A 17,824-nucleotide genomic window follows, 5' to 3' on the forward strand; every position below is an offset into this window, starting at 1 on the left:
CCACCAAAATTGCAACATGCTCAACATCACCTACATCCTCAGAACTAGACGTACATCAATGTCGTGCCCAATATTCAAAATTCCCTTTGACACAAGGACAAGTTGCATCATATGAGCCCACGTTGAGTAATTGTTCCCATTCAATCTGTCCTCAATAGCAAACATCTTGAACACACCTAAGTTGTTGTCAGCCATGGCAAATACTGCACCTAATGTGAAAAATTCTCGAAAAGAGGAGAAACAAAATAAGAACAACACGTGCATTGCAGTAGCATTCGCAGGTAATAAACTTTACCAACAATTGGAACAATATTATACATTCTTCCAATAGAAACCCCATGTTGTCTTGGAGACCATATATTTTTTGTTTTATTACAAACCCAAGCACTTGGAAAATCTACATATGTGAGGCTATTTGCTTCTGGATAGTTTTGATTTTCAACAAACCATTTTTTCAAGGTAGTTTTTTTATTTGCTCATTATTCAGCAAGTCTGATATATCATCACAATGGAATGTAGCCATATTCTATGATGGAAGGTGTACTTGGAGTCATTGAATAGATGGCTTTTCATTGTGCATGTCAAAGCCAAATATTCTCCACGTAGCCTCGGATTGTGTATGGAGTCATTGAATAGATGGCTTTTCATTGTGCATGTCAAAGCCAAATATTCTCCACATAGCCTCGGATGCAAAAACATAACTTGCATTGAGATAACTATTGATTCCATCAATAACTGCTTCAAAATCTTAAAAAACGACAGTGCCCCGAACATGTCCCTTATAAACATACTTATAAAGGTATTTTACAGCAGTGATAGTTGAGCAAATCTCAACATTAATGTGGGCTTTGTACCTCCATGATAAGAGAGGGCTATAAGGAACAACCCAACGATTATCAAAATTGTAATCTTTTGATGGAGTAAACCTTCCATCATCTCGTCTTAGATACACTAGATATCCACTTTCATTTACAGTCGTAGACGTACTAAATGTACGTGGAAACTTGAATCTACATTTTCCATCAACCATGCATGGAGAATTTGGGTTCAAAGAACCACATGGTCCATGAACATTACAATGGCTCACTATATCAAATAATTCTGGAAACACATTCTTATCAGGGAGCTCAGCACAAACCAATTTATCATAATGACTTGTATCTACAGGCTTGTATTCCGATGCAAGTATCGACAATAAATGAGCATGAGGGAGACCTCGCTTTTGAAACTCTATCACTGAGACATGCCCAATGATCTCCCCAAATAAAGCTTGCTTGATGAGTAAATGCATCATATCTTGAAACTTATGATAAAACACACGTGCAATGACATCAGGACGATCGACAACATTTTGCCCAGGTAGTATAACATCATTAATTTCCTTCCATTGTGGGTTACATGTGAATGTAATGAAGAGATATGGTTTACCTTTACTACGAACAATTGTCATTGCATCTTGGTATAATTGACACATATACCTTGGACCTCCAACAAAAGAAGAAGGAAATACGATTCTCCGGCCAACATTTTGACCTTCAGCCCTCTCTAAGCCATCTCTAGCTTCAACCATGTCAACCAATCCTTGGTACACTTCAGCACGAAGTGTTCTTTGATTATTTCTTATCTACAATAGTTGTGACTCCTCCATAGTACTAAAGGCATCAGGGGGAATCTTTGACTTAACATCCCACTCACCCAAAGGGCACCCCTTTTCTCAAGGGGCACATGGGACACATGTCAGACTCTCCCTATGCTTAGCCACATGGTGTGCTTGAATGTTATTGGTTGGGCTAAAGAGGGGTCCAATGAGCTTCTAGTTCCATCCAACAAATATCTAGATATTTTCAAGCTCTCTAAGTGGGTAAGGAGGACACTTGTCCAAAGAATACTCATGTACTTGAATGCATGCTACATGTGATTGGCTAGGGGGAGATGGGTCCAATGGGCTTGAAGCATGTCAAAAGGCTAGAACTCACCCCAAGCAAGCAAGGGGGTTGCGGGGGGGGGGGGGGGGGGGGGGGGGGGGGGGGGGGGGGTATACACCACACACACACACACACACACACACACACACACACACACACACACACACATTTTGTGGATCATTCTCACTTGGTGAAAGTTGAGGAACTCCACCTCCTTCTCCAAGCTTGTGAGAAGTGAGAGCCTACACCAACACTCTTGGCTATGGAATGCAAATCCAACCAAGAGCCACGCTTCAATGCTTAATGTTGCCATATTCTCCATCTTCATTACTATGCTATTATGTATGCTAGCAAGAAGAGTGATGATAAGTGAGGAACTATTTCTTTCTCCTATGCCATTTCCATTACAACAACACAAAATTGTTGTTTTTGTTTTGCAAAGTCCATCTTCTTGTAGACAGTGGCTTTGAGATGTAACTCCCAAAACTTACCCACATACTTTTGAATAGACTCATATGGGGCTATCTTCAAGCTTCGCCATTCCGTGAGGACTTTGTATTTGGTATCACTTGCAAGGAATTGCTTCATAATAGCATTACTCAGAGCTTTCTATGTCTTTGGAGCTTCACCTTGAGCATGTAGGCTTGCCCACCATTGACAGGCTGAATTTTGGAAATGCATGGAAAGATTTCCTAACTTTAAAAATTCCGAGAAATCTTCATCTCCAAAATCCACGTCAAATTGTTGGAAGTCAACACTTCATCAGTTGCTCCAAAGGTTTCATCATAGACAAGGAAAGTGATTTTGTTTTCTCCCTCTTTGAAATTGTTCAGCTTTCGTGACCTCTTCCATGCAATATAACTCCTCCATTTACCCCTTCTCTTTTCTCTTTTGGGTTGCAAGTCATTGTTCTCCTTGTCAAAAGAGGGTGACGAGATGAAGTCGAAGAGGAGGAAGAAGCGAGGGGATGGTGATCGCTTTCTTCACTTTCTCTTGCTTGGATTTCTTTCTCCCTTCTTTAGATTTGCATGGGAGGAAGTGCTTGATGAGTTCCTCTTCTTTTTTGGGAGGACTAGGTGACCGTCGTGACTGTTGTCTTCTTGGGTCAAAATCACTTTTAGAGGTAGAAAGGGTGTCGCTTTCATACCTCTCCCTTGAAAGTTTAGGACGCACTTCGTCTTCTTCTTCTTCTTCTTCTTTTGGAGGTCTCACTAGGAGGCCTGCAGGAATTCTCTCTTCTTGGGCACTGGGGGGAGTTTGATGGGCTTGAATTTGGCCCTCGACCTCTGCTTGCAACATATGGTTTCCCAATGCCTCTTGTAACTTGTCAACAAGATAGTTGAAAACTCTGCAACCATCATCAAATGTTCTACCATGAGCCAAATTAAAGTTTTCAATATTAATTACCTTCTCTTGATTATGTTGTGCCATGGTTGAATTTCCTTGAATGTGTATGCTAGCTCTTTCCTTGGCAATTCCAAAATTTGCCTACTACTTCTCTTATCCCTAAAAAATAAGCACTCGAGTAATACACCCGTGGTTTGTAATAGAGACTATTAAAAAAAAAAATTAAAAGGAAATAAAAGAGCAAGAGCCATCTAACAATGAGAGCAAGACATCACAAATCCACAAAAATCATAATGTCACATCATGCACACTAAACAACCCTAAAATTATTGGGAACCTAATAAAAATCTATGTGTGTTCTTAGATATGGCTAGTTCACTAGAGTCATCCACTTCTACATGGTGTGAGAGATATCCTCTTGACTTTCCCAAGTATGCCCAATGTGCTTTTCTCTTCTATTCAATGAGTGGGATATTGACATCAACATAGCATGTGAGGAGAATTATGAGGAATTATAATGGCTATTGTGTTTAGTGACCAAGAGTGATCCCTAAGTAGTAGAGAATACTGCCTCACTTGCATAGGCTTACCCCTTCACACAACATGCCTACCCACACATGGTAACATTCTTCATTAACATATATGCACAAGAAGATAAAGAAGGATCGATAGATGACATTGAGGAAACCTATTGTCACAATGAGGATGATTATATTTATCTTGTTGATGAGGATAGAGGCTTAGCCTTAGGACTGTCAACCAATCTATACAATATCCTCTTACCTTGATCCTATAGTGTGGTGCAAATAGATAGGTTACGATTCTATATTTTATTTTAATTTTGTTTAATAAATGGTTGTGTCTTCTCCCACTGATGTGCCTCTTGGAGGTATATCGTATTGTATGCCTATGTATAGGGAGATGTTGCAATAGCTTGACATTTTGGCATCATGAAGTCCTTCTCCTGTCCACATCAAAATGCATCGAGTAATTGTTGCCATCACAAAACATGTGTTTCTTGTCCATTCTTGTTGCTTTGTTGTTAATTCTAGCATTCATGCTTACCTATTTCAAGAGCTATGGATAATAAAGTATCTAGCATACTTGGTTAGTATTCTGCTTTAGCTTCAATATATATTTACCTCATAGTCCCTTGTCTGTTTCAATAGAATTTTACCTCATAGTCCCTCTTCTAGGTTTAAAAATTAGGAATTCTAGCTGAGCTAGCTTAACCAAGGAAGAGCATTAGACATCTTCTTTTATTATTGTAGAAAGATGATTTCCTAATTCTTCATAGTTACGTTAGGCTTTTCATCCAATATTATGAAGCATTGCATGTAGTGTGTCAGTGCTTTCTAGCGGGCTTAATCCCTCTTGTCCTTTAGCTTAAGTATTATAAAGAAAGTTTTCCTATTGTGATGAGCCTTGGGAGGGTAATAGTGTCAAGATGACCCCCCAAAGAAACACAACCGCAAATCAGTAAGCAGCATGGCAACTTTTTTTTTTAAAGAATAAGGAAAAAAGGAGAGCCCAAAAGTTGATTAAGGCTCTACATGGAAACAAGTCCATAATAAAGACACTTTGGGGGGTCAACCAAAGGACGTCTATTCAGGCGATGGTTTCATGTTGTGATTATCGTATCTCAACTTGAGGGTCTTATAGTTATAGACTCTAGTCAGCCCTGGGAAATGGAATAGTCTACTCTTGTGATTAAACAACTCTAAATTAACTATGGGAAATATGGGGGATTGACTATGGGGAATAAGGAGAATCGACTATGCGATTAACAGTTGGCCTTTACTACCCTACTAATAGTAAAGCTAATGAAGTTAGTGTCCTTGATTTGATGATCTCTACAAGTGCCAATGAGTTTATATTATGTTTAAATGTGTAATGCTTAAACATAATTGTTGAATGTCAATTACTCTTTATGCTTAATCATTGCATATAATTTTTTAATTAGCCATGTTCCTATTAATGTAGTCATGACTATGCTATTTCTTATGGTTTTGTAGTGTTCAAGTAAAGGTGAGGAGTCACAATATTGCAGAGGACGTGTGCATTGGTGTTCACCTAAACGTCTCTATGAGCATGTCCATGGGCCACTACTCTTATCAAGATGTTTATTTATGCAAGCTTATCATCCTCGGTACCTGCTCTAGTTTGCACACATATAGATTCCGAGGACAGAGTCTATATTAGGAAAGGGTGCATGTTAATCTATGACAACATTCTTATTATTTGTAGTATTTTTAGACACGGACCGGATTTGTCAGTCCCATAGGTGCATGTCATTGATTGGGTGATCATTGATGAGAGACACACCACAAACTTTATCAGATAAAGATTTATTATTGACTGGCCGAGTGTGGGCACCCGTATATGAATGGAATGATCCACATAAAATGCATTGTAACTTAGTTTTTGGTTCATTCTCATAGGTACTAAGACAAAGTGCTCTTGATCTCCTTATCTCTCCCCTTCTCCTCTTGCTGTCTGTGGGTGAGTGTGTGTGAGCGTGAGCGAGAGGGTGTGTGTGCAATAGAGGATTGGAGGCGATACGACGGTAGCGAGGTGGTTGAGCAGCTGAGATGAGATCCCTCTTCACTGCAGCGTGAGATTCTTCTTGGATGACAACATAGTGAGGTGAGTAATACTCTATCTACATCTATATGAGCTTGCTTGCAGCATGGTTGTATGCTTGTAGCCTTCATGGCTCGTGCATGGCGCATGGCAAGGTCCCTGCAATCGACAAAAAAGTATAAAAATAAGACACATGAAAAAATTGGGTTCCACATTATGTCCTTTACAATCCCTTGGAGCACCATTGATATATAGAAAATTTGAAAGGTATGATTAGATAATAATATATGCTACAGAGCTAACATATTTGTGCTATCAAATTTGAAAAGGGGACTTACTTGCAACTCAAAACGATTTCAATTAAGTTTAATTAAAAAACTCTTCCATCATGATATTGCTACTCAAGGGAAAATAGATATACATTATGGAATCCACGTAGAGAATTAAAAAATCCTATTTCTTTCATGACACCTACAAAAACAATCATGAAAGTTCAATTCTAATTAACAATAATGCTGGCAAATTTTCATCGATTGGCCAAAACTTTCGATATGAACAATTTCCTCTCCGCATGTTAAGAACCACTGAGGCTACTTATATAGCAATCTAGCCCCCACTAAAATGACTTATATGCTGCTATAGTGCCAAAAATATGAAAAAAAGGCAAAAAAGAGCATCAGCTTTGTGGCACAATTTAGGATGAAATGTAACGGAATATGGCTAATAACATTGATTGTATCGAAAATAAAGTGATTAATAGTGAGCATTTCTATCATGGCTAATCGTTTCAAAGCTTAATCAACCCAAGACCAACAAAATTATCAATCCTAGGATCGGCAACCCGGCTAGGACATGGAAGCATAAGCATCGGATGTATCGAATGAGAGGATTCAAGAGTATGCTCATCCAATGCAATAGAGATTCGCCATGAATCACTAACTCTAATCACATCATCAACCAAGCATCTCCTACACACATTAAGCCCACCGAAGTCCGACTTTCCATAGACTAGAATCTCAAAGCACACTCATGATAAGCACACACTAATTGCATTGGTGTTGGCCTCTCCAATCACCACATGCCAATCAAGGCACTTCATCAAAAGCTACACACACAAGGTGAATGGTGCTTAAAACCCATCCACACACAAGCAAACAATAGGGCACATACACTAATTACAAGATTAAGAACCAACTTAATCAACCTAATTAGAGATGTTAAATATCACAAATCAAATGCTTAGAGAAAGATAAGAGTGGTTAATAAGTAAGAAGTCATCACACACACTCAAATTTAGAATAATGAGAAAGTTGAAACTACTTCATGACATAATGGAATAGAATAATTAAGACTAATGAGAAAGTAGAGATTAGATTAAGAAATGGTTCTCTAATTACAATGGATTAGCACTAGCCACTTAATCATGGGCATTAAGCTCAAGGCTAGGCCATCCATAGAGTGGACACTTAAGAGAGAGAGAGCTCTCAAAAGTGGATCCTCAAGAGTGGATACTCAAGAATGAAGCCTCCTTGCATAAAGGCTTCCTTATAAAGGCTTTCACCACAATCCCTTCTACTATGTGTTTAAGTTTGAGCCCTCTAGCTAGCATATACAACTTTGCAACTCCCAATAAGCCCAAGACCTTATACAATGTGAGTCACATCCATAGCATATCTCCCGCTTGATGCATAATCGATGTAGCCGCTGCTAACATTCCCCCCTTCCTAATTTGGCGCACGTCCTCATGTGTCGTGAAGCAAAACACAGAGACATGGTAGAAAGAAAGTCCATGGAAGAAATATTGAGCTACAAATCATAAGAACAAGTAATGAGCATCAAAGGCCACCAATGATAAAAAACATGAAGTACAATGAACAATCATGCAAAGTGAATTTTTTGCTTCTAAAAGATGGGTGAATCATAGTAAAAAACTAAACAATATAAAGAAAAAAACACACCTAACTATCGTGAAGATTAAACCACTTGAAATTTCAGTTTGATGCATGAAACACAAGCAATCAAATATGACCCTAGGCTAATGCAAGTTTAAACCTACTAACCTAAAAACTATGTGACCAATCTTAATAAATCGTTCAAGCCTATCATGTCTACGGGCTATAAAAAAGCTCCTAATCTATAAGTACATTGTCACAGCTTTTTGAAGCTCATGAAACTTTTGTTTTTGTCATTCATAGAAAAAAGTAAAGCAAATACAAGGCTACCACCCCAAGGCAAATCTAGCTACGACTCTCGGCTTCTTGAATCCCCAAGAAGGTGTTCCAAGAATCTACTAGCCTACCAAGGCGACAGCTAACCCCTATCAGCCCAGGCCATTGGTTTAGGGCCTTGACCAAGCGAGCCAAGGTGATTCCCCTCGCCTGCCAAGTGTCAATAAGGTGCTAGGCCTCACAAGACACACCATAACATAAAATTTATTTTCATATGTCTAGTATCATTTTTGCTACTTTTTCTTGACACTTTTTTGCTTCATTGTTTCTTTTTTTTAGCACTTATTTATTGCTTCCAACATGAGATGTTAAGGGACTAAAGCCTAATCATAGCCTTAGGTCATGTTAAAAATAAATGGAGTATTAAAACTATCACTAAGAGTTTAGGACAATGAGAAATGATCCTACATTAACCTAAGGTCAAGGCCAATTACCTATGATTAGCACACATAAAACCTAATTTTTTGATGAGTTAATATTCACAAAGCAAAGTGTTGAAACTTTAGTATGCCTAGCTTTTAAAACATGAAAGAACCATAGTTTAGAAGCAAAAATTAATTAAGCCAAGCATAGAGAATGGGGAGATGAACAAAAGAGCAAAATTATGGAAGGATTTTACGTATTCTTGCTCTTTTGGGCATCCTTGAGCAAACATCCATTTGGTAGAGAAGTCTCTTGATCCCTTTTATTTACAATCCAAGCTGATTGAAGCTAAGTGTAAACACAAGCTCCAAAGGCCTTTTATTGAAAGCCAAAAAAACATACAAAGAAAAAACTAATGAAATCTTAATGCTAGGGTCTTACATACTCAAATTTGCCAAAGGAAAAAACCCCAAGGGAAAAAAGTGCCTTTGGTTATGCACATGATGCTCTTTGTAGCAAATTTATGCATACACATCAAAATGAGAGAGAATGAGCTTCTACATAAGCAAATTTACTTGTAAAACCTCTCATGCATGATTCAAAAGTTGATTAATTTCTAGCTCAAATGAAAGTGAATATTTAAAGCAAGCCATGAGCTAGAAATAATGCGATTTTTGAATGAATTTGAAGTGGCTCTTCAAAGCCAAATTTTACAATTTTAAAGCCCTCCAAAAAAGTTGGCTAACAACTAGCTCACATGAATTTTTACAATTTTAGAGCAAGCTATGAGCTAGAGATGACTTCAACTTTTAATGGAATGAAAGTAAACGGCTCTAAATAGCCAAATTTTGTACTTGAAAGCTCTCAAAAAATTTGTCTACACTAGCCGACATCCCGTATATCTGCAATGGAATCCCACTTTGCCAATCACTTCTTCAAAAACAAAGTCAATCATTAGTGCTCTTAAGCATATGGAAATTCAACATAAGCAAAATTGATCAACCATAACCCCAAAATGCTAATGCTCTCTTTGGCCATCAAACAAGCTCAATTTTAGTGCTTTGCATGGTTTTCACATTCAAATCGAGCACTTAAATGTAACAAACAATGCCAAGGTTAAATTTTAATGCACACTCTCCACCAAGTATGTATTCATTGTCAATGTGGCTATCAAATGTGAAGCCCATATGTATGCCAAAAGAAATTTTCATGTAATGCAATGAAAATGCCAATGAGATTGAGTTCCAACCCATGCACACACCAAGAATTTTGGTACAATGGAAATGATAATCATAGCATACCATTGATGTCCACACCATGCTCTCATGCAGCAAGTTATCACATACAAAGCAATATGTCCAATGAATGCACAAAAAATGGGTAGCTCAATCTCCCAAGTCTATGCAAACAAGTTTTAGTCTCATCCTCATTCAAGTAAAAAAGATTTTCTTAAATTATCAATGATTTGCAATCGATAAACATAAATTCTCTTGAGCCCCTCTAAGTGAATTGAAGCACTCTTTATGCTTACTCTCAAAATCCAATCGAGATTTTGTTTTTTTTTATTGCTATTAGTTTTGTTCATACTTTTCTCAACCGGGAGTTTTCAATTTCCAATTTGTTCAAAGTTAAGCAAGTTTTGATGGCATCGCTATTATTTTCCATGGCTACTTTTACAAGAGTATATGGGTTTCAAAGGGGAGGAAGATGATCTAGTGGGATCCACCTCCTTCGTTTTTTCACCATGTGTGGCACGAGATTGAAAGGGTCAAGGAATATGGCGGGTGTAAGGTTGAGAAGAGGTCAGTGTGGCACAGATTCCCTGGAGTTTAGGTGGGACAATGAGATGATGACATTGTGATCTTTCGGTGTGTGTGAGAGTGTGAATCCAGGCCAGCACAAGATCTCGATTGCGAGTCCAATAAACTTGGCAGGTCCGAGTCAGGAGCGCAAATATGTGTGGAGGCCAGGCGGGTCAGGTTGCCAACTGACAATAGGTGTGTGGGGGGGAGTTGCTTTTAACAATGCCAACATTGGGTGTGTGAGCTCCCTCATGGCGTGGCAGATGCAAAAGAACTTGGCGTGTGTGAGCTCCCTCATGGCGTGGCAGATGCAAAAGAACTTGCGGAGCCCAAGAAGTGAGAGGGAATTGGGACCTGTGTGTGTGTGTGTGTGTGTGTGTGTGTGTGTGTGTGTGTGTGTGTGTAGTAAACATTGGCCCATATAATGCATATTTTGTGGGCTCAACAACTGGAGTGAGTTTTGAATAGAGTTGAAGTGGGCCAATCATTAGCTCAGTAGATAGGAGAGAAAGCAGGGGAGGTAGCAAGGTAATCTAGGTGTTTTCTTGTGCAAACAGTTGTCTCCAAGCCAAGCATGTGTATGTGTATGTGCATCGTGACCCACCAGGTGCAGGGCACTTTGGAATCTTCTACGAAAAAGGGTAATGGATCCCCCTTGACACTATTCCTTATCCATAGATAGCGGGATCATGAGATGTGTGGGTGCCAATTACAGACCTCGATTGTGCAGCCTAAAATATTTTTATTTTTTTGTTGAAAAAAATCCTATAAAGAGATGTTTCCATGGAGCAATTTTTTTTGGGTAATTCAAAAGAGATCCCCATGGATCTATTGTGCATTCGTGTGTCAAATCGGTGTGTGCATAGCTACCTTCGGAAGAAGTAGCTCATAGAAAAAATATTGCAATCCTCTATCAAATTTCACAATGCCTCATGTACATCGTTTTTGCAAACCAAATCAAGCTCAATTCCCCTTTATTCTCATCGCTCTATCCAAACTTCACATTTACTTGCACACATTTCATTCTTTGAAGCAACATAATGAGAATTAAAGCCAATTCTTCATCAAAATTCCAAAGATTCTCATTACTTTGTGCACCATTAATCCGCTTTTCCTTCACATTGTCCCCAATTGAGGATTACTTGGACATATACTTTGGATTGAAAATAATTTCATGCACTAACGTCAATTTCAAACCCATCAATTAAAATGCATACACATCAATAGGGTGATCAATTTTTTCTGGCTAAATTTAAATCCAATTTTTAATCATTGCAAAATTAATTGCTCATATCTCAAAGCCCTTAATTATTCAAATCCAATTGGATTGTCATTTACGTTTGCATTGCTACACAATCGATTACGGAACGTGTACATGCACAAATCATTGAAGTTTTTGGCATTTTCAATCTAATTGGAACACCAATCACAATGGTAATCACATAAATCATTTTCAATTGAGTACCAATTGAAATCATTTAATTCAATCAATTATACACAAGCCAATCTTTTAGGTCTTTCAATCATCATAATTGGTAAAAAATACCAATTATTCATTCACACATTGGATTGCACATGCCATTGAGTAGGCATACACACCCAAAATTAAACCGAAATTATACACCAAAAAACCATTAATTTCTCATTGCAATTCTAAAATTACACATTCGATCAAGCATAAATGATTATATGCATGCTCAATTTCTAAAAGATTAACACTATTTTGACCCAATCAAGCAATGCACACACTCAAAAAATAAGCACAAAAATTCAAATTTGGCTCAATTGGCAATGGATTTAGGCTTATACCTAATGATTGCGCACACTTTTCATGCACATTTCACAATCAAAAGTCATTTGGGTGTCCCAATTGATCATCAATCATTGAAAATCAAGTGGTCTTGGATGGGCACACACACTCAAATTTTGCCCTTTTTTTAAAGATTTAGGCATATCCAATGATTGAATTAGCCCATACACATCAATTACATGATTGCATACTCATATATCATCAATTCCATCAATTTCTATGCATGGCATGCACACACTCAAGATTAGGTGCATACACATGAATTCTTGTTGCAAATCTTGAGACATACATCATATATTAGTCAAAATTGACCATCAATTTCATTCCAAGTGAATCAAACTAGGTGCAAAGTGTAGGTCAATTGATTTACACACCTAATTTTAGCAACTAATTAGCCACATCAATCAATCAAAAATTGACATGAGCAAGTGAGTGCACTTACATTGTAATCACACTCCAAGCTATTCCTTTGCTCCACGTGAAGACGCATCAATGCACACACAAGTGTGTGCACCATCAAATCGGCTCCAAAATTGACCATTGTAGGCAAAAAATCAAACACTCAAATCATCAAATTAGGCATGGATTAGCACAATTAACTTGATAAAAGTGTTGATTCCACCTCTTATGATGAGATTTAATATACATTACACTTCAAATGTTAGTGGTTAGGTTAACAAAGTTAGTCAAGAATTAGTAAAAGTTAGCATGAAATTAGTACAATTAGCATGGAAATGAAGCAAAATTAGCTTCAATTACTTGCACAACATCATCAAATCAAACCAAAATTGAGTTATACATACTCAAAAACCGATGAAATTAGTAATGAAGTTACTCTATTCTAAACATCCTATACTCACTAGCCCATCAACGGTGCCAAATGTTGGGGGTAATCGTAGCATAGCCTAATCAATCCAAGACCAACAAAATTATCAATCCTAGGATCGGCAACCCGGCTAGGGCATGGAAGCACAAGCATCAGATATATCGAATGAGAGGATTCAAGAGTATGCTCATCCAATGCAATAGAGATTAGCCATGAATCACTAACTCTAATCACATCATCAACCAAGCATCTCCTACACACATTAAGCCCACCGAAGTCCGACTTACCATAGACTATAATCTCAAAGCACACTTATATTAAGCACACACTAATTGCATTGTTGTTGGCCTCTCCAATCACCACATGCCAATCAAGGCACTTCATCAAACGCTACACACACAAGGTGAATGGTGCTAGAGTTTCATAAAACCCATCCACACACAAGCAAACAATAGGACACATACACTAATTACAAGATTAAGAACCAACTTAATCAACTTAATTAGAGATGTTAAATATTGCAAATCGAATGCTCATAAAAGGATATGAGTGTTTAATAAGTAAGAATTCATCACATACACTCAAATCTAAAATAATGAGAAAGGTGAAACTACTTCATGACATAATGAAATACATAATTAAGACTAATGAGAAAGTAGAGATTAGATTAAGAAATGGTTCTCTAATTACAATGGATTAGCACTAGCCTCTTAAGAACGGTCATTAAGCTCAAGGCTAGGCCATCCATAGAGTGGACACTCAAGAAAGAGAGAGCTCTCAAAAGTGGATCCTCAAGAGTGAAGCCTCCTCTTGCATAAAGGCTTCCTTATAAAGGCTTTCACCACAATCCCTTCTACTATGGTTTTAAGTTTTATTCCTCTAGCTAGCAAATACAACTTTGGAACTCCCAATGAACCTAGGACCTTATACAATGTGAGTCACATCCATAGTATATCTCCCGCTTGATGCATTATCGGTGTAGCCTGTGTTAGCCACCGCTGCTAACAATTTCCTTAAGAGAATTCATAATGAACATAGGAAGAGTACTCGATTGAAGGTAGGCATGAACAATACTTGTAAAAGAGAGAGAGAATTAGAGAAATTGACAACAATTGAGGATCAGATTTACTTGGAGCAGGTCCCCACTTCAAAAGGATTTTGTATTATAGATTCTCCCATAAAGAGAGACTTGGTATAATACATTCTTTGTGTTCCTTGAGACCTTGTTGATGCTATGAAGATTGTAAGATTCATGCACCAATATTATGCCCATAATCGACTTGCAATAACATGAACTTGTCCCCGGTCTCAATCCCAAGACCTGAAACACCTTCAATGGTGGCGAGAGCTAGCAGGGAATGAGGGAAGGGAAGAGAAGAAGATGTATTCTTACAAGAAAGAAGTAGTCTCCTCACATATCATTACTCTTAGAGCATAGCATAGCATAGTAATGGAGATGAAGAAGATGATAAGCATTGCTTTGAAGCTTGACTCTTGGTTGGATTTGCATTCCATATCCAAGAGGTGTTGGTGTAGGCTCTCTACTTCTCAACCTTGGAGAAGGAGATGGAGTTCTTGCTCAACACATGAGAGAATGTGTGAGTGTGTGGGAGAGTATGCCCAAAAGTGAGAGATTTTCCTTGCCTCGGTCAACCCCCTCTCTCCTAGCACTATCTTGCATCCCATTGGCCCATGACAAGGCCTAGCCAATCACAGGCTTTGGTCATAACTAGCAATAGAGGTAGAATTTGGATAAGTGTCCCTCTTCCCCCCTTTGAGAGAGAGAGAGAGAGAGAGATTACATAATTATTTAATTGGATCTAAATCCCGAGGGATTCACTCTATATACAAAATGGGACGCCACTTGCGAGCGGACAACTTTGATAAAACCCCTATATACGACTCATATTAGAGACCTGATAAAAAACTTCCCCAAAATTCGTTCGAGTTCTAATGCACACCAATGACTAATCGTTACAAGTAATCAATCCGGGTCGGCTCCCCCCCTCCCTCTCCCAAATAAATATGATACACCCCTCCCTTGTTTTAAGCTTGGGAGATAAATTATTGGGGACCTACCCCTAACTTATATGCTTATGTAACTTGTTAAACAAAACCCCTCCCCTGCACTTACATGGCACGATAAGTTTTCCATGGTGAATTCCCTCGGGATCTAAATTCTCATTAAACCTCCCTAAAGGCTATCCAATAGGATTCATGAACATTATGAGGGCAACATGGCTAGGGCTTGACATGTGTCCGTTCTGCTTTTAATGTCTTGGGCATGCCTTGAGTGTGTGTGAGGGTGTTCTCTCTCATCCCCTACCTTTAGGGATACCCCTCCTATGTAGGGCTCATGTTTGACTTGAGCACCTCAAGCACCTTGGTCATCAAGCACCTCAAGCACCTTAGTCAGCTCAACCACCTCAAGCACATGCCTAGCTTGCCTAAGGTCTAAAGTGCCTAAAGGTCCTATGTCTAAGAACTTTTAGAACTAACCTTTGGATGTCTTTAATGAAGCTAACCCTAAGGTATTTTAAGCTCCATTATCTGCTCATTGGTCTTTGGTATACCATCTCCTTTTTGGACCCTCAATGAGATGTAGCCTTCTATCCCTTTGGTCCCGTGTTGAGATAGGTCTAAAAGCACATATCTATATTTTAACTCTTGTTCCCATTCATTTTCCCACATTAAATGATCAATTCAATATGAGAAAATCATTTGGGATAGGTAGATATTAGATTTTATGACATGAAAAATCAATTGCAACAAGTTTAAATGCAAAAATAATAGCCTTAAAAATTTCCAAGTTTTTTCAACCTCAAAAGCCAAATTTGTGGATATAGAACACTTAAAAGTGCTCTTTGAAACTCTTCAAATATCTCAAGGAAATTGCTTACTTACTAGGACATAAAACTGTCTCATGACACATAAGTGTCCCATTACCAACCTAGTGCTACAAATAGTTGTTTCATTGATATTTTTGAGGATAAAAACTTTTTTTCAAGGAAAAAATAATTTTAGGACAAGGGTAGGACCAAGGGGGGCACAACCCTTAGGCAAGGCTAGCTAGGCGTATGAGTTCATGGGCTCTTAAAGATAGGTCAAGTGGCCTATAAGAGGAGGTGGTTGGGCGGAGAAGAGAATGTATTAGTCCCCTTGTCCTTTCAAGATTGAACTTTATTCGACCAATCAAATTAGCAATATCAGCCTTGAGAAGCTATTAAATAATGACGTGCACTCACTAATATATAAAGTAGCTCAAAGCCTTGGTTTTGCAGGAAGATAGTGCAATGTTAGTAGCACAATGCCTTTACAAGGGTACTTCTTCACGATTAGGATTACCAGTGGATCTAGTTAGTGACCTACGTACTCATTTCTTAATTAAGTAATTAGGCAGGTGTTGGCTATCTTTCACATTATGCATAAGAAGTCTACTTCACACTACCTAAAAACCAACGGTCTTGACAATAAAGTCATTATGCGGATGGCAAACGGGATGCACACCCTCTAAACTAGATCTGGAATTTTTAAGTGGTGGTATCGATGTAATTTGTAGTGTCTAGTCTATGGATTGCAATTTTTGTGTGGCTTCTAGCTACGGAATCATCAATCTACCGAATGGATACACTGAATCAGATCAAAGAAGAGCGTTATGTGAGCTTTATGCTATTGTGATCTTCAAATAAAAATGCGAAAAAAAAACATTCGGATCAAGGATTGAGGAACATAGAATTTGAACATGGCAGTATGGTGATAGTACTTAATTCTTGGATGGGAAAGCGACCTAGCAAATTAACCTCTGAAATCTTTGATATGGTAGGACCCAATGCGTTCTGGCTCTGTACTTTGTGTGGGAAACTTATGCTGCCGATTCTAATTATTGGATTTAAATTGAAATCGTATCACAAAGAAAATATTCACCCTTTTAATGAAGTGCCTCATAACACGGATCCGTGTCTAAAATCACGCTGATATGTTGCTTTTATGATGATGGTGGGATGCTCCATGGTGCTCAAATAAAGCCCCTTTTTTCCCTAAACGAGTGCCTCAAACGCTATCCTAATTATGTGGTTGCATGTGCTCCCCTACAAGAGCAGGGTCATGTAAGCCAAGTCCCAAGTGAAGTTAGGTATGCTATACGCTTTTTGCAAGTACCTACTACACCTTCTATTGGGCTATGCAAACTATCATCTGATATGGTGTGTGAAGATATCAAATGTATCTTGTATGCATATGTAACTATTCAAGAAGACCTATTTGTATTTGGCACCTTGTACATTGTAGAGAGAGATGTACTGATTATTGATGATGATGATGATGAAGATACTCTAATTTGGTTTTTTTGGCTTTGTGCATTACACAATGTTCATTGTGTTCTGAACATCATAATACTTTAACTTTGTACGGTATTTCAATACCATGTGCAAGTTAAAATCCTTTCACCTTACTTGACTTCCTCATCGTTCATACATTAAACCCTCTTTCCCACAAGATTTTTGCAAAAGCTTTGATAAGGAAATCATAGCCATACCTACAAATTTCTTGCCAAAGATGGAGCCCTTTGCTGTAGACCTTTATATGCAAGACTGATATAGGACGATGCAAAAGATGTGCAGAAACAACAAACGAGAGGCACTCATTTCATGAGGGGTTTAAGTGGCCATCTTTACCTACAAGAGTTGTGCAAGGATATCGAGGATCTAGTTAGACAAGAGCATACGGTTGGATATTGACAAAATGGATGCCGAGACCATGGTGACATGGAGGGTGCGATGTTAGTGACGAGGATCAACAAAGTTACGCTATTGATACCTTTTTATTTAGAAATGATAGTTTTTCCAAAGGATCAATGATCTATCTCAACATGGGTAGCTTAGAATTTGAGTATTTTTGAATTTGATTTTAGTCTCACTCTCTCTCTCTCTTCTTACCGTGCT

The 17,824-nt window shown here is 38.2% G+C and overlaps 1 protein-coding gene across 1 annotated transcript; it reads right to left on the reverse strand.

Annotated features, from left to right (window-relative positions):
- Nucleotides 1-748: 748 nt before the first annotated feature.
- Nucleotides 749-1,570, reverse strand: LOC147434692 (uncharacterized). Its single transcript, XM_086489664.1, has one exon. It carries the CDS (start codon nucleotides 1,568-1,570, stop codon nucleotides 749-751), a length of 822 nt encoding a protein of 273 aa, XP_086345790.1.
- Between the last annotated feature and the right edge of the window lie 16,254 nt (nucleotides 1,571-17,824).

This window comes from Adiantum capillus-veneris, chromosome 19, assembly GCF_014529385.1.
Source record: "Adiantum capillus-veneris isolate H3 chromosome 19, ASM1452938v2, whole genome shotgun sequence".
Classification (NCBI taxonomy): Eukaryota; Viridiplantae; Streptophyta; class Polypodiopsida; order Polypodiales; family Pteridaceae; genus Adiantum; species Adiantum capillus-veneris.